Here is an 18073-nt window from a genome sequence, read left to right on the forward strand (position 1 = left end):
TAGTAAGCTCCTAGATATACACACTGTAAGGAGAAGTATTTATGTTTTTCGAGGACCAATAAATCTGCCAAGGTTCTATGTCTCCGATTTTTCAATGGAGCTATTATTAAAAGCATAAACTGATTTCTTGCTATGCTTATTCATCAGTGAAATACATTAGAACAATGTTAAACTTTAAATCAACTGTTTAAGATATAGATTTTCCTGTTTGTAGCCCTACTCTGAGGGTCAGAGACAGATGACCAGGGCTATTGTAGCAGTAGAGCTGGTACATGTGTCCAGGAATGGAATCATGGAATTCAAAGAGGCACCAAATTGCAATGAGGTAAAACACAAAGAACATCATTTACTAGTATTTCTAGTATTAATACTAGCTAGATAAGTACAAGTTAAGTACACATTTTTGTGTGTTTTTGGTAACTCAAATTTTTTTTTAATTTCCAGATTGCTAACATGATAGAGGACTGTAAGTGGTCTGATAAGTTTGTGGAGCTCCAGCTGTGGACCCGCCTGGCCTCCCTGTCCTACCAGGCCAAGAACCACCAGCTGGTGGTGCGGTGCAGCAAGAAGGCCCTCAGGTTCGCTACTGTTGGCACTCAACCAAAGAACAGGAAAATGGACGCGTAAGTCTCAGCTAGCTATCTTTTAAAAAAGCTGAAAATTAGGCTGTCTTTTTAATCTGAAAGTGAACTTTTTTCCACCTGAAACTAAAGCTATCTTTTTAATAATTATTGGTAGGTAACTTTTAGATTAATTGTGCTTTGATGTATTGTTCTCTGCATAAATATTTATCATTTTTATTATTATCTGTGTCAAAAGATTTTATTTCCATTTGAAATAATTTGTTATTAAACTGATTTCTTTCAGTCACCGCTATGCGGTGGAGCAGGAGATGTTGTCCTACGCCAGTGGTGTGCTGGGTCAGAGCCTGATAGACAACATGTCTGGTAAGAACGCCATCAGACGCGAGGCTCTGGAGGCATTCCTCAACAGCGCAAGGTAAAATATCTCAAGAAAAAGCTCAGTTAACAACATACTCTGAAAACATGAAAAATGAATGATGATTTTAAAGTGAAACAATAGAGAAATGTTATAACAAAGTTTTCCAATGTCATAATATATGATTTTTATGGATGCATCAAAGAAATTCCCAAAAATACAAAAGATTTTTTCATGATTTATATTGATTGTTTTTCTTTCAGATTTGCAAGAAATGCAGAAAATTACGATCTAGTGATGACAGCTGTCCGTCACTACTGGAATGCCTGCCTCCCTCTTGTCAGTCAACCAATAGAAAGAGAACTTCTCAGAGAGCCAATTAAAGTCATGCTCCAGTGTATAACAGCCACAGCAGAAAAAGTCAAGAAGACTGAGGTATGCCTCTTATGCTTAGGGAGGGAAGGGAGGAGCCTAATCCTTGTCAAAAGATTGCAATTTTTTTTTAATTTCATTTTCTCCAAATGCATTGTGGCAACGCACTTTGAAAAAATTACGCACTTTGAAAAAAATTTTCAAAGTGCGTTAATTTTTGGGATCATGTTAACGCACTTTGAAAAAAAAATTTTTTTTTCAAAGTGCGTTAATATCGACCATATTAACGCACTTTGAAAAAAAATTCTGCATGGCTTAGTCAATATTCCTACAAATCTCAGGTATGATAAATTATCATTTGAACCTGATTTGATACTTTTTGTCCCCCGCTTGAAAAGTGGGGGACATTAATTTGGGTCTATCTGTCCGTATGTCCGTCTAGCTGTCCGTCCATCCGTCTTTCTGTAACGCTTTCGTTTCCACACGATATCTCGACAACCCTTTGAGCTTTTGCAATGAAATTCAACATAACAGAATCCTTGTGGCCTTAGGAAGACCCCTTTTGAATTTGGGGTCAAAAGGTTAAGATTCAAGGGCGTAAAGAACTACGAAGGATAGTATTATTCTTCCGCCTATCTCTAAGTCAATTCTCAAAAGTTAACATATTGGAATGATTCTCAAAATTTTTATAGATATTCATATGAATTTTCATAAAACTTTACTTATTTGGGATACCAAAGAGAGATAACTCTATAATTTTGGCAAAACTTGTGTTTTCACTATAGAAATCAACGGAAAACTGAAAAATATTTTTAAAACATACCCCCCCCCCGTGAAACAAAAATTCCTTATTTACCGGTAATATGGACTGTCATTTTACAAATTTATGCCAAAGCTTTTTGTGTTTCACGGGGGGGGGGCATATGTTTATAGACAAAACACGAAAAAAAAAATGCTTATTTTTCACCAATTTTAAAGCTATTTAAAACTAAATAATTGTATTTTATTAATGTATATATGCTTTATTTATTTGCGTAAGACATGAGAAAAGATATTAGATACATGTTATCATATTTATGATTATTTCAAAATATGGCGATTCTTGAAAGTTCATCACTATATGATATATCCCATCATACGTTGCGAGGGGATAATACTGTTGTCTATTTCTAAAATATATGTCTAATTCCTTTTGTTTCATGAAAATTTTTTCAAAGTGCGTTAAATGTTTACATGGTGTAAAATTATGATGTACAGTCTTAACGCACTTTGAAAAAATTTTTCAAAGTGCGTTGATTTGGTCCCAAATTCAACGCACTTTGAAAAAATTTTTCAAAGTGCGTTAACCTGGTCCCAAAAATTAACGCACTTTGAAAAATTTTTTCAAAGTGCGTAATTTTTCAAAGTGCGTTGTAACAATGCATGTTGATAAAATTGTGTCTAAAATTTTTCATTCTAAGTCAAGTTGAATTATTTCATTGAGGTTGTAAAAAGATATGTTTGAAATTAATAAGAGATGTTATACATGTGCATGCATTGTTGCAAACCACAGCCAAAATGTACGATCCTCTCCCATTCTGGCATGAGAAGAGAATATTTCTTAGCTCATTAAAACATTGACCAATGGGAGTAAAGCATAGTTGGATAATGAACTTTGAGGCGACCTTTCAATACCCAATCGCAGTGTACGAAATACCGCTGATGTAAATTGTTGATTTCAAATTGCAATGGAAACAAAACTTGTCATTGACTGAATATGATGTCACCATGGAGAGGCGTAAATATTCAAGATTGTGTCACTTTTTGTGATCAAGCAGCCATGGGTAGGAGAGAGCTGTATGTGGACTCCGTATTGTGGCTTGAGACGATGATGTGCATGTTGAATGTACATATATAATCGAAAATGTCAGATAAGCATACTAGTCCAGTTCTGACATAGAAATGTAAAGCTTAATCTTTTATTTATATTTATAGGAGAAGACAGAGGAGGATGAGGAGGAGGGAGGTGAAGATGATCAGGGTGTGGAGACAGCCCCAGAGAAACCAAAGAGTTCCACCATCGGCAGTCCCGAGGATGACCTGACTCTGAGGGCCTCCATGTATGGAGTTCTGTTTCAGTCTTATGCTGACAAGGTGAGCTTACATTTAAAGAGTTTCCCAAGACTGGGGTAATAAAAAAAAAAACAACTTATAAAAACCAATTCAAAGTCTTACATTTAGTATGTACCAAGCATGAGTGATAAAATTTAGATGGAATTTATATTTAATAGTTTGTCACCTTTATAAGACATTGTCTAAAAGAAAGGTGATTTTTTAATCCTTAAAAATATTGGAGAAGTAAGATAACTTTGAAATTCAATGATTTTTGGATTTTTTCATCAGCAACAATGGGAAGAGGGTCTTCAAGCTATGGACCAGGCCATTAATGACATGCCACGAACCAAGCACAGACTGTAAGTGTATCGTCAAACTATGAAGCAAGGCACAAATTGTAAATATAATGCCAAACTCTAAATGACATTGATTAACAAAATATTTCTGCTGTATTTTCATTGCATTGAAATTAAAGTGCTCAATTTTGTCAAACTTATCTACTTTAAAAATTCTTAAAGATCATAGAGGTTATGATGTTATAAATTGCAAAGAAATCGAATATTTAATAAAATAACTGTCTTTTTTGTAGATTGATATTTAAGCACAGGGTTATGACCAAAGCAAAACTAGGACGAAGAGTTAATATGGATATTCAGAAATTCAAGGTAATCTTAGAGTTTATAACTGTTGCTTCTGTCATCACAGTTAATCTTCTCTAATAACATTTAGTTTTGATGAAATTCCAATGTTTCAAAATTAAAATAAAACTTTATAATGATTAATATTGCATCTAACAAATAATATGCATGTATATTCAATCCAAATATTGATATATATCAGCTTTATGGAAGAAGAGTAAGTGAAGTCATTTGAAAAATTATCTTCATCTTGATTTAATTCACAGAAAGTTGCAAAGTTTTTGTTTTTTTGGTGCAATTATTTATTTCCAGGAAGTTATTAATTTTATTATAGTGTTTATAGAAGTGTTTTAATTTCACTAGGTATATGCTTGTCTTTTTTCAAAAGTTGATTTTAAAATTTTAGTCTTGCTTGACCAGTTCTTCATATAAAATATTATTTCAACCTTTAATTTTTTTTTCAAAATAATAGTAGTGATTGTGTTTTTCTTCAGTTTTATATGCATTTGAAGATAAATGCAGTTTTAAAAATATATCATTATGGTTTGATAAATGACGTACATTTCCAGCTTTGATTTTTTTTTGAAAGGGGGGGGGGGGTGTTGATATGAGCATTTTTTTTTAATTTTGATTTGTTAGATTTAATTCTAATAAATGTGATGTTTTATTGCATCTGCAGGAAGAGGTAAAACAAACAGATTAGAAACTGTAGCTTGAATAAGCGACAATAACTATAATAGAGCTTACACAACACAGATGCTAAGATACATACTGACACTGCCTTCCTACAAATTGTGTGTCCCTCCATAGCGTAGAAAATAATAAGTTTCAGTTGGAGTTTGTATATGTTTAAAAGAACAGGAAATGCATGGCAATGTCCTGATATTAAGGGGTAAAATGATGTACTGCTTAGCACCAGAGAATGTCAGCCGTTAAAATGCAGTCAGCACAACCCACTTATTAAACAAATTCCCTCAAAGCTTGTTTGGCTTACATTTATTTTGAGTTTTGTTGCAAGAATTTATACATATCAAGTTTAAGAAAAAAAGGCAGAATGTACCAGTAATGAAAAGAGATAACATTATAGAAAGTGTCTAAAATTTTTAAATGGGGCTATTTGATGATTTCATTTTGCAACTCATTTGGACCCCTACTTACAGTTGTACCCCACACTTCTATAATGCTGCAAATGACCAGAACATCAGTAGGATTTACATGTAGTTGAAAAGCTCTGTTCAAATTTCCAGTGATCAACTTAAAATCTGAATTTAAAAAGTATACATATACATCATGCAAGTGTGGATTTATTTTTACAGTGACGGTAGAGGATATATAGAATATAAACTCTTGTTTAACATTAAAATCTGTATTTAGAAAATATATATACATCATGTATTAAATATGCAAGTCTGGAATTTTTTTTTACAGTGACTGTAGAGGATCAATGTAAACTCTAGTTTAAAAAAATGTAATTTCAAAAAAATATGAACATCATGTGAATTTATTTATTTTGTAAACTCTCAATATTACTATGTAAAGTGTTATAAGCCTTTTATGTACTTTAAAATATGTCAGAGTTAAGCCCTGTGTACACGGAGAATCTGTAGATTTGATTCTAGTGAATTAAATTAAGCTTACAAAGAGAGATAGAGTAATGTTGAGATGTATCTCCCCTCCTTGCTTCAGTAAATCCAGTGTTTCCAAGCAATGATAGTTGTATATCTGTTAACTTGTGTAATCATGAAATTAGACATTTTAAATATTTTTTATTAGAAGCTAATAATACATCGTACAGATTTACATTACTTCTAATGATAAAAGAATGACATTTATCATTTTTAATTGTTTTCTTGAGATTGTGATATGAAATTTTGAATACACAGCATATGGCTATAACCTAACTTTTAGTTCTGTACCATGATATATATTTTGATTTTATTTTACTAATTTATTCTGATTTCCTGTGACAGGATGAGAGTGAGGACTATGTAGCTCACATGTGGAGAAGAGTCGCCCTGAGCTCAAAAGAAACACTGGAACAGCTGATCTCCTATCAGGCAGCTATTGAGGCCCTGAATGTAAGCAAACTGCACATGCCTATTTTAGTCCTTTAAAAAATTACATGAATTCAAAGTTTAAATAGATTTACCAATTACTGGAAATGTTGATACAATTAAGATAATATTTTTTCTGTCATTCTTTATTCATTACATGACATTTCCACCCGAAACTCCCTGTGTGAAGATTTATGCAAGGAAAATGGCATTGTTTCATATTTAATTAGTATTGTAATACACTTACTTTGTTCAAAGAAAAATGTCAATCTCCGGACTCATTATATTAAACATTATCAATTGACCATTTCAGAGTCCAAGCAACGAGTGGCTTAAGGTGGACTACCTACTGGAGTTTGGACAGTGGCTGTACTCCAATGAGTTCCCCCTCCAGGATGCTGTTGACCAGCTGGAGTGGGCAGTGGACATCATGTTAAACATGAAGACTGAGACCGACCTCAAAAAGGAGGCAGAAGCAGGTCAGAGAACTATACACTCTAAAGAGATTTTCTTTTCGATCATTTAATCAGAGTTTTAAATATTAGAAAACCGTCTAAGTGATGTACTTCATTCTGGAAATGAGTAAGTGTAGAATGGAATTAGAATCAATATAGAAAGAGGAGGTTAGCTTTTTAATGTTTTAAGGAAAGAAAAGTTTCTGAGTATCCTGTTAATGTATTACTATCTGCGTATTTTTGTTGACTTGTAACCTTCCTTACAACAGCATTATCTTCAGTTGATGTAAAATCTACTCGTAAGTGTGTTTCCCGTGTATAATGTGTAGCATCCAGGAGATGGGCTAGAATTTTATTGCTTAGCTTTCATCTGTTTCAAATCTGTGATAGAAAATCTGCCGGTTCAATGACTTTATCTTGAAATTTAATATATAAATGAAAAGTTTTCAATACATGTATTAGAAAAAAATAAAGGGGAGGAATAATTTTAAGATATTTAATATTTCTTTAATATGTCAAAAGTAGTGCTAGTTCTGCTCTATACTGTAAAATGCTGAAGTTTTTTTTTATTATCTTAAATAATTAGTTACATGTAAACCAAATAATTATAAACTGATTTTAGTTTTTGTGCTCAAAATACATATCTGTTAATTAGAATATTTAAGCGTATGAAAAACCTATTTAAACAAATTGAAAATGTCTGCATGCAGCACTTGTTGGTGTCACGGACACGTCATATGTAGTATGACACAGCATGGTAGGGTGTTATGATGTGTTTTGTTTTGTCGTACACAGCAAAAAAAGGCTCGGCTGCTGGGAAACGTGGCAAAGGTACACAGTCAATGTCAGGCACACTCTTCACTCCTTGCACTCACTCTCTTTTGTAGCAAACCTTTTAGTGATGAAGTATTCAATATTTTCTTACCCATACTCTCTATAGAAAAATGTAGTTCCATAAGTGTATCACTTGTAGATGTATTTTATCTAATATTGAACAAAACAATCGGAAATCAGTAAATCTGCACATCTGTCTGGAGTTGCAGTAATCAAAAGAAGCTTATAATCTCCATTCAATAACGTATGCATTTGATATGTGTATGAATACTCTGTATTGCTATGATTTTAAATAGCCATCATGAAGTGCATGTTGATCTGTTTGAGATTTTGAATTGTAAACCAAATTTGAGTAGTTTTATAATACCTTGCACATTATGTTGTGAAGCTATTCTTTTTCACTTTGAAAAGTGAACATTTTTGCATCTTTCTTTAGAAGTTAATCTTTGCAGATATCTGTTTTAGCACAATCTCATACCTTTGTTTTTACTTGTGTTTAGCATACGATCTTATTTTCCTTATTTGTCTGTAGTTATTATAAGTTATACAGTAAAACATGCTTATATTGAACAGTCATCTGAATTGATGCAGCAAAGTGATTATCATTCCCCATGACTTTAATATATATTAAAACTTAACTGATATAAAGAATTTTGCTTATAACAAAGCATAATTGTCAATCCTTGGCATTTTGTTTTAAGCATGTTTTACTGTATTAATTTATGGATTTAGAGATTGAATCAAACTACAATGTACCACCTTAACTAGGAGTTCTATATCCCCTTTTCTATTAGAATCTTGAACATATTTTTTTCTCAGTGGCAAGCATAGCACTCTATCATTCATTAGTCTGGATTTCATAAACAGTGACTCTTCATCAGCAGTTTAATCATTTTCCTTGCAAATCTTTCTTTTACACAATATGAGCTGTTCACTTAAAAGCAGTTTTTACTACACTATCTACTGCAGGTTTTGTAAATGTATAATGAGTATGTTGCAAAAGATTTTCAAATATAAAATATGGGTCTAAATTGTAATAATAAAGATATCTTTCATATTTTGTTGAAGGATTTTACATTAAAAATATTACATAATATAAACCTTGTGCGTACATTTTATGACAATCCAGGAAACAAATTATATGTTTGAAGTGTTCCTAGATTAAAAAAAAATTTACATCCATAACAGGAGCCGCAAAAGGAAAAGCCGACAAGAAGAGGCCAGGAAAGGGGTCCGCCAAGGCTAAGCCACCCCAGATGCAGACCCTGAGTAAAACCCCCATCCCCGGGGACAAAGCGTCTGACGCTGCCTCTGACAGTAAGAGTGTGACCAGTGAAGCTGACAGTGACCTGATGGCTGAAGGCATCATCCCAGTGGCTAAACAGGCCATCATCGGTCAGTGATAACCCCAGAATATGTTTGTTTAAAAATTCATTCTTTGCTCTTAAAGTCATTTTTTTATGCCCAGTCTTTGAAAAAATTACATATGAAATAATGTTATTTATAGTCAAACATACATTGTATTTGTACAATATTTTGCTCATAGTAGAAATTTGCAACACATAAGTTTTTAACTGATTTTCATCATTGTATGTTTTCTGATATGTATACCCCACGCAAGTAGTTGCGGGAGGTATAATGTTTTTGACCCGTCCATCAGTCAGTCAGTCCGTCAGTCAGTCAGTCAGTCAGTCAGTCCTCTTTTTTTGTCAGCGCAACTCCTATTTCGTCAAACTTTGCAGATATTTAGGACACAATGTGTAGATGTGCATATTCCCAGGAAATTCCGATTCCATTATTTTTTCCGGGAAATTCTGCACTTTTTAACTTAGGCATTTGGCCATACCTTGAATATAGAGATGAACAGTTTGTCAGCGCAATTCCTCATAAACCGCTGCACAGAATTTCGTCAAACTTTGCAGATATGTAGGACACAATGTGTAGATGTGCATATTCCCAGGAAATTCCGATTCCAATATTTTTTCCGGGAATTTCCGCACTTTTTAACTTAGGCATTTGGCCATACCTTGAATATAGAGATGAACAGTTTGTCAGCGCAACTCCTCATAAACCGCTGCACAGAATTTCGTCAAACTTTGCAGATATATAGGACACAATATGTAGATGTGCATATTCCCAGGAAATTCCGATTCCATTATTTTTTCTGGGACTTTCCGCACTAAATACTTAGGTTTTTGGCCATACCTTGAATATAGAGATGAACAGTTTGTCAGCGCAACTCCTCATAAACTGCTGCACAGAATTTCGTTAAACTTTGCAGATATTTAGGACACAATATGTAGATGTGCATATTACCAGGAAATTCCGATTCCTTTATTTTTTCTGGGACTTTTCACACTAAAAACTTAGGTTTTTGGCCATACTTTTTACAAAGAGTTGATAAGTTTGTCAGCGCAACTCCTCTTAAACCTCAGATATTTAGGACATATTAAACCAAGAAAAAATACTCACCCCCTCCCCAACCACTTCAAATTAATGTTTGGATTTGTATAATGCCAAGAAATTTTTATTCCATTATTTATCTAGAAACTTCTTTACACATTTAAATTTCCTCATATGCAAGACAGCTCACCTCAACGAAGTTGGGGGAGCTTATGTAATACCCTCGGCGTCGGCGTTTCGTTGGCGTCCCAGGTTAAGTTTTTTGGAGCAGTTTTCTTTTTAACTACTTCTATGTCCTATATGGATTAGACATTGGAGGATGGTTCTGGTGTGTTTCACATTCAAAGTTTCAGATGCTGCAATTTCAGCAGGAATGACCAGGTTAATGGAGCAGGTTAACAGAGTTTTTGGTGCAGTAACTATAAGCCCATGTTGACCAAACTTGCATGGATGATACATCTAAGGATGCATACTATCGGGCTTGCTTTTGCTGAATTGACCTACATTTTCGGGTGAACAATGCAGGTTTCATTTCCACACTATTTATGTTGACCAAACATTTTAGGCCATATTTTGAATATACAGATGAACAGTTTGTCAGCACCACTCCTTTTAAACTGTTGTACATAGTTTCGTCAACCTATGCAGATATTTAGGACATATTCCATTATTTTATCCCAAAGAGCTTTGCCTATTTTCCAAGAAAAAATACTCCCCAAACTTCCCCAACCACTTCAAATTAATGTTTGGATTTGTATAATGCCAAGAAATTTTGATTCCATTATTTATCTAGAAACTTCATTCCACATTTAAATTTCCTCATATGCAAGACATTTTGATGTGAAGATTTTTTTGCAATTATTGCCTTTTTTGATCTATACTATGTATTTAAAGTGCACTAGCTGTGCCTTTCATTATGTGTTTCACCATCAAGTTTTGGGAGAGCGTGGGGTATGTGAGCTAGCTCACTTTTTCTTTCATTTTAATTACCAGGGTAATAATGTTTGCTATTTTACCTTTATTTATATAGGTGTGTTGCCTAACAACCCTGGCCTGACCATTAATGACTTGGATGACGTCAGACAGATTGATGGACTATTTAGGGCCCACGTCCTGCTGGCAGAATTAGCTGGACGCTCATCTCAAGACTACAAGGATTATCTCCTCATGGCCCATGCCTATCTTGTTAGACTTTGGCAGGTTGGTATCTCTATCATATGCTCCAAATTGCACAGTTATGATACTTGTAAGTAAAAGACACAAATCTTAATGAACCAAAAATAATTCAATTTATAATCTTGTTATTTGTGTCACACCTAACTTTTTTAAGTAGAACCCCTGAAACTTCTTTTAAAAAAGCTTTAAAAAGTGCACTGATCTCTTTTAGATCACAGTTCCAATATCTGGCCCAGTAATGAAGGAAATTGCCAAGAATCCCCCCGCAGCAGCTGATGATAAAAATGCTGCCTCAGCCAAGGGAAAAGGCAAGGGAGGGAAGGACGACAAGAAGGAGCCCGTCAAGGAAAAGCCCAAGAGGAAGGGCCCACTCGACATACTGCCCACCACCGTGGAGGAATGGGCACAGTATGACATCCCTGATGAGGTCTGTGTTTTCAGAGCTTATTGTTTTATACCCTGTATAATTGGGTATTGCTGGTAGGATAAGAAGAAAATGTTGCAAAATTGTTCAGCTGTCTTACTCTAATATTCATTTTTTTTTTTGTGACCTTCTCCAGATTATTGAAGCATTCCATCATGATATGATGAAAGTGACAGGAGTTAACTCCCATACCATTCAGAAGCCGGTAAGTTATTAGGGCCCCACAAGGATTTGCGGGTGCCCTATAGTAATCACTCTGTCCGTCCGTCTGTCCGTCTGTCTGTCTTTCTGTCTGTCTGTCTGTCACTCTTCCGTCCACAAATTTTCTGTTTTTTTCTAAGAACTTTTTTTGTGGTTGCCCAATCAAGTTCAAATTTGGTATGGTAGTTCAGTAGGCAGAAATACATATTTTGATGCAAAGTTTGGTTCTCTATGTCTTCTGGTTTGGAGCTGGGGTGGTGTGTTGCATAAGAATGAATGGGCAACTTTTTTTATTGTTGCCCAATCAAGTACAAATTAGGTATGGTAGTTCAGTAGGCAGAAATACACATTTTGATGCTAAGTTTGGTTCTCTCAGTCCCCTGGTTTGGAGCTGGGGTGGTGGGGTAGATTCCTTAACTTTATATACGAAAGCATTGGCAAAGAGAGATAACTGCTGAAGATGTTCCCATTGTAAACTGAATGCTGCTATGAGTCCCTTGGGATTAATTAGCTTTCCTCCTGAAGAAAATCCAGAGCATTATCTTTATCTGTCAAATTGAGATGAATTACCACCTCTGTCTGCAAATGAAGTTTGTTTTGAAGTTAAGTCAATCTGGAATGCTATGAACACTCTGAAATGTGGATTTAAATATAAATTTTTATAATTTAAATTTGTTTAATAGTTATGATTTCATTGAATTCTAATAACAAGAAATAGATTAAAGAGGATTTTTTGATTTACTTTTTTCACTTTATGTTAATTCAAGAATATTATTAATTTTTAGGATAGTTGTATAAAAACCCCATTCTAACATTAATACTGAAAAAGTTCTTTTGTAACTGAAGAAGAAAATGATGAGAGAGGTACAATTAATCCCTTGGGATTAATTATCTAGCCTGCTGCAGAAAATTTAGTAGGCTTTTCTTTATCTGTCACTTTAAGATTAATGAAAACCTTTGTCTGCAACTGCTGTTTGTTTGAAGTTAAGGTCAAGCCTTCATGATATTTGCATTCATTGAAGGTTGGCATTTTATATAACACAAGCTTCATAATTGTTTAAATATACATTCAATGTTAAGTTGTTCTTTACTGCCTAATGTAAATACAAGGATATTATTTTCAGGTTTTTGAATATTCAGGAATAATCTTGAAATTTTAAGAATACAGTTGCTGTTGCTTATTCTTCGTACATTTTTTAATCATTCCGTAAGCTGCACCCTATTAATTCTACCCCATGGCAGGGCCCTTGCTGACTGGTCAGTTTTCTAGTTGTTCATATTATATAGCCACTGTTAATAAGATGTAAGGTGCAAACAGTTTTGCTAGCATTGGATTCATTTTTGTTGCAGGCTTATGTTATACATTATCTTTTTAAAATAACTTGACTGTCTTTAGATTGACATACTCCAATCCATATTGCTTCTTGATGCTAATGTTATGATTTCCTCTGTAGATGCTGACTCTGTACTACCTGGACACTCTGGTGAACTGTTTGAGGGACATTGGCTACAACCACCTGACATTACCAATCCTGGCCTTTGAAGATCTGATGTCCAGAGATTTACTGAAGAGTGAACCCCTCCATGTCCTAGTTCATGCCAAGTATGAATCTAGACAGTCTCACTTCTGGAACTTAAAATACAGAAGCTGTGATTTATGTATCAAATAATTTCTTAAGGGAGGGATGAATTCAAAGTTTTTATTTATTTTCGGAAGAATGACATATGAATTTTCAATTTTTATTCCCAGGGCTGCTGAAGTGTGTTTGGAGCTGAATTTGAAGAATGGGTACAACTTCCATGAGAAAACAGCGGGCCCTGTTGTATTGAATGAGGAGCATCAGGCACTGTGAGTTATCAGTTTAAAAGGACATTTGTTTCCAGGTTTTGATTTCTATCGAAAGTTTAAAAACAATTTCTACATATTCATTTGCATGGCTTGTGAATTCAGTAAATATCAATGGCCATCTGCATCTGTTTGCATCCTTCAGAAGTAAAATCTAATGATAATTTGTCAATTGAATTATTATACCTAGATAAGTGTATCAAACTTGCAATGAAGTTACTGTGTTATTTTTGCATTTTATAGGTCTAGAGATGAAATAGCCCTGTGGAAGGAGAAACAGATGCAGGTGGAGAGAGAGGAAGCCAGAGTAAAGGAGTCATTGGCCAAACTGGCAGAGGAGAGCAGGGGGAGTCAGCTGACCAAGAGGACAACCAACAAAGGAGGGACATCCCTCCCAGACAACAAGGTAAGGTTATAGGTCAGCTGACCAAGAGGGCCACCAACAAAGGAGGAACATCCCTCCCAGACAACAAGGTAAGGTTATAGGTCAGCTGATCAAGAGGGCCACCAACAAAGGAGGGACATCCCTCTCAAACAACAACAACGTAAGGTCATAAGTCAACTGACCGAAAGGGCCACCAACAAAGGAAGATCTTAATAAAGGGGAATAATTAGGGAAATCAGCTGATTTAAGAATGGACAATACATGTGATATATTGAATGATTTTTTTTATAGGAGGAAACAATAGAGTCCCATCTTGGTAAAACTTTGGGTAATGTTACATACAGAGATGTGTGGACAGACACCGCTGAGCTGCTTATCAGACAGGTAAGATTATCGCAAACAAATTCTATTTAGAACTTAGTGATTTGTCTACAAAATAAAAAAAATATGAAAGAAGTCAGGACTTAATAGTATTTTGTTATTTTACCATTACAGTGTCACTACCAGAGTGCTAGGGAATTCCTGAATGAGGCCAACAATGCAGCCCTGGTAAGAACCTCAGCAAATCAAAATATGCTACTTCTATCAGTACTGCATCTAACAGTTAATACAGAATTTATCCAATAATTATTTGGGACATGTTTATTATAAGGGTTTGTATTTTTTAGGCCTTTGAAGACAATGTTTTACGAGGCAGAATCCTGTATCTGTTGGGTCAGTTATCATTAGAGGAAGCCCAGTACAAACAGGCCTTTAATTTAGCTCTGGAAGCGCAGGTTTGTATCCATGCTATGAAATAGATCTGATTTTAGCAAGTCTTTTCAATTCATGCAGAAGCGTAAAATGCCTTCATCTTTACACAGAGAGAATTTAATGGTGATGAGATGTTCTGGTACAAGACAAGCATGCTGATGGTGGAGGCCACTTTGAAAGATTATGAGAATCGTAAAGCACAGAGAATTGTGAGTTCAAACTGTTTATAAGGATTTTATAGAAATAAATACAGCTGGAAATGTCCTTAACCTGCAAGCTCTAATATTTGTACGGGATTATAAAGCATAATGAAATTATTGTCTCTAGGCCCGAGGAATACTTGTCCACAGTATCAATGATATCTGTATATGATTATTATAAATATTGTCACCAGGCCCGAGGAATACTTGTCCACAGTATCAATGAGTTCCAGAGGATTGCTGACGAGAGACCAAACAGAACAAGTGTCAACACCTACATCCTGGCCATGATGGAGGCCAAGTAAGTAGAAGAGGTTCTTATATAAATCGCTAATTAGCTGAAAAAAAGAAAGACATTCAGAACTTCATTCACCTGACTGGTTGATAGATTAGTACATGTACAACAATATGTGAAAATCTGATTTTATATTTGATTGTGATGATAAAGAGGGAGGGATAAACTGAAAAATATAGGGAGATAAATACTGATAGATATTCTGATTTTGACAGACTGGCCAGTGTCCAGACTCAGGTGATACTCAGTGGAGACAAGGACATCAATGACCCGAAAGTCATGAAGAAAATGCTGGCCGCTTGTGAGGTCAGTCGGATTACTATGTGAATTCAGGTTGTTCAGGGGAAACAACTCTGTGATAAGTAAAAAAAAAAAATTCTGTAAATGCTGATAATTTTCTAAAAAGAAACGCAGGCAAATTCAGTGTGCAAAATCTGATACAATCTCTGCTAAAAATATTTTTTATATGATAGAAACCTCTCTCCTAGACTTGTTCATACTTCTTTAATTTAGACATATGGAATGAAAAGTTTTGATGATTTCATCTCAGATTAAGACTCTTTTAACTTGGAAACTTCATGAAAAAAATTGCTGATGTTTTTATCCTTTTACATGTAGAAATTTGAGTCTTCCTCGGAGAAACTGATAAAGTTAGGCTACAAGAGGGAAGCTTTCCCTGTGATGAAGGAACATGCTATGGTGCTGTGTAACATGGCTAGACACTCAATAGAGAAGGAGATCATACACACATACTATCTACAGTCCATGATGGTGCTGAAGGAGGGGGTAAATCTGGCCGAGGAGACCTTCAGAGACACACTCACCCTCACATCACTGCAAGAGGTGACAGAAAAGTTATCTAGATAATAGGAAAATTTTAATTGATCTCTCAATATTTAAATTTTTTCTTTGATAAAATATTCTTTTGATTAAGTTATTTTTGGTCCCTAACAGTAACTGCAGTAGTGTTATAGATATTAAGATCATCTTAAATGTAAGCACTGACATTTTTTCATGAGATAATTTTGTATATTCTAGGTGCGTAATGTAAGCCTGCCCACTCAGAGAGAGCTAGCAGACATGTACATCGTGTGTGGAGAGATCATGCTGGAGTTGTTCAGAGTTCATGCCAAGGAAACTCGATCTCAGCAACTGGAAGATCTCAGGAAAGGATCAGTGGTCAAGGTAAACTCAAACTGGAACTTCAAATCAAACACACTAAAATAACTTCTCTGAACGCTTTACTTATTATCTGTCTGTCTATTGTTTGGAAAATTGAAGTATTGGGCAAATACTTTTTTTCTTTTCAAAAGCTAACGGTACATTTATATCCATCAGATTTTCTTATAAAATATCTTTTCAGAAGTCTGTGGAATCAAAATGACTTTATAATGTTCTAGTAAATGCATTAAGTTTTTATTTTTAAGATGGTGGAGGACTTTATCAGTACAACCCCACAGTTTTATTCTCACATGGAAAAAGAATGGCTAGAAGCCACAAAGTAAGTATAACTTTTTTGTAGCATTGAACAATGTAATTTTAGAGTTATTTAATTTTACATTCTCTACATTGATTACTTTTCTAACAAAATATACTCTGTGTTTGAAGGGTGATTGCTGAGGATGCCCTGCTGAAGTTTGTTTCTGCCCACAACATGTCTGGACATATTCTCAAACTGAGGGCCAGGGTAAGGAATTTTAACATAAGAAGTTAAACATACTTGCTATAGCATATTATTGTAGGATTTGTTATTTATGACAGAAACTGTATTGTTTATTGATTTGCTTTTCTTATTAGGCTTTGTGTGGAGTAGGGAAAACTCTACATGCCTTTGCCCTGTTTGCTAGTCCTGATCCTCCAACTCAGTGGGTGGTACATGAAATGGTGAGTTAACAGTTCAGGAAATGGTAAAAATTATGTAGCTATAACCTGTAATGAATAAATAAAAAAAATAGTTTTGCAATCATTAGATAAGCACAATTTAAAACTGAGCAGCTTTATATCACCAATTTGTTTTGTGTGTATGAAGGAGCTGAGCAGGATAGAGCACCCAGAGGACCAGGCCTCAGAACGCAGTGAGGACCCAGAGTCTAACCAGTTCCTCCGCTACACCAAACAGATCAAGAAAATCAAGGTGGCGGATCCAACTTCAGCTTTTCTAACATTTTCTTCAAAATTGTTCCCCTATAAAGCAGAACTAATCATTTACCGGTATCATAATGAAACAATATAGATATAAAAAGAACCAGTAAATTGCAGATTATTTTTTATTGACCTTGATAGCTATGATTTAAAGACCACTTGGTATGTTGTACTTCCAGAAACATGATGACATATGCCACCACTATCTGGCCCAGGCTTCTGAATGTCTTGTACAAGGGCTTAATGTGGCTCTACAGAACCACTTCTCTGTGAGTATGTCTCCTACTCAAAACACTCAGTGAAAAAAAACAGTGCATCCCCCTGACCATACAATATAAAAAAATTTCATGTCTGCTGCACTAGATACAGATACATCTTTGGTGAAAATCTCTGCTGGGGGTGTTTGTGTATTATTTTTTAAAGTGAAAAGTATATTTTTGCACATTTAATGTCAACTTATTCATGTTAAAATACAAATTCATAATACATTATTTAAAACTCTTACTTGTCATTTTCAATTTCTATTCGACTGTGCTTATCAGAATAAAGAAGATGCTTTTGGATTTTTATTACACATTGTTCATCTATGTTTATGCAACATGTGAATACTATAATAGCAATAAAATTAACACTTCTGACTTTACGTAGGACATTGCTGGCAGTATCTCTCTAGAGCTGGTGGAATGTTGCGGACAATACGACCCCCAGTCTGCCAGTCTCTTCTTAGCATTACATCAGGTATGTTAACAAAAAAAGATTTCCAAGCTAAGGAAAATCTTTAGCTTAGCCTATACATCTGAAATGTAATCTTTTCTAAATTTCACATTATATTTACTTCTAACAATACGTTTTAAGTTGTGTT

The 18073-nt window shown here is 34.7% G+C and overlaps 1 protein-coding gene across 1 annotated transcript in view; it reads left to right on the top strand.

Moving 5' to 3' along the window:
• LOC134252865 (cilia- and flagella-associated protein 46-like) overlaps nucleotides 1–18073 on the top strand; it is a 43903-nt gene that overhangs the window by 17314 nt on the left and 8516 nt on the right. Inside the window, exons 24-55 of the mRNA XM_062735408.1 lie at nucleotides 215–325; nucleotides 445–623; nucleotides 868–999; nucleotides 1203–1374; nucleotides 3286–3444; nucleotides 3694–3764; nucleotides 3995–4070; nucleotides 4246–4260; nucleotides 6014–6121; nucleotides 6411–6576; nucleotides 7348–7383; nucleotides 8575–8781; nucleotides 10820–10989; nucleotides 11177–11392; nucleotides 11526–11594; nucleotides 13045–13193; nucleotides 13341–13439; nucleotides 13680–13842; nucleotides 14113–14205; nucleotides 14317–14370; nucleotides 14490–14597; nucleotides 14685–14783; nucleotides 14969–15075; nucleotides 15285–15375; nucleotides 15688–15912; nucleotides 16108–16254; nucleotides 16497–16570; nucleotides 16678–16756; nucleotides 16867–16953; nucleotides 17099–17203; nucleotides 17391–17480; nucleotides 17860–17949. Of these exons, the coding sequence (XP_062591392.1) occupies nucleotides 215–325; nucleotides 445–623; nucleotides 868–999; nucleotides 1203–1374; nucleotides 3286–3444; nucleotides 3694–3764; nucleotides 3995–4070; nucleotides 4246–4260; nucleotides 6014–6121; nucleotides 6411–6576; nucleotides 7348–7383; nucleotides 8575–8781; nucleotides 10820–10989; nucleotides 11177–11392; nucleotides 11526–11594; nucleotides 13045–13193; nucleotides 13341–13439; nucleotides 13680–13842; nucleotides 14113–14205; nucleotides 14317–14370; nucleotides 14490–14597; nucleotides 14685–14783; nucleotides 14969–15075; nucleotides 15285–15375; nucleotides 15688–15912; nucleotides 16108–16254; nucleotides 16497–16570; nucleotides 16678–16756; nucleotides 16867–16953; nucleotides 17099–17203; nucleotides 17391–17480; nucleotides 17860–17949 (3747 nt within the window). The remainder of the gene's footprint in view (nucleotides 1–214; nucleotides 326–444; nucleotides 624–867; nucleotides 1000–1202; nucleotides 1375–3285; nucleotides 3445–3693; nucleotides 3765–3994; nucleotides 4071–4245; nucleotides 4261–6013; nucleotides 6122–6410; nucleotides 6577–7347; nucleotides 7384–8574; nucleotides 8782–10819; nucleotides 10990–11176; nucleotides 11393–11525; nucleotides 11595–13044; nucleotides 13194–13340; nucleotides 13440–13679; nucleotides 13843–14112; nucleotides 14206–14316; nucleotides 14371–14489; nucleotides 14598–14684; nucleotides 14784–14968; nucleotides 15076–15284; nucleotides 15376–15687; nucleotides 15913–16107; nucleotides 16255–16496; nucleotides 16571–16677; nucleotides 16757–16866; nucleotides 16954–17098; nucleotides 17204–17390; nucleotides 17481–17859; nucleotides 17950–18073) is intronic.

Source organism: Saccostrea cucullata, unplaced genomic scaffold (genome assembly GCF_032062105.1).
Source record: "Saccostrea cucullata isolate Sc308-1 unplaced genomic scaffold, CSIRO_AGI_Scuc_v1 ctg142, whole genome shotgun sequence".
In the NCBI taxonomy this organism is placed as follows: domain Eukaryota; kingdom Metazoa; phylum Mollusca; class Bivalvia; order Ostreida; family Ostreidae; genus Saccostrea; species Saccostrea cuccullata.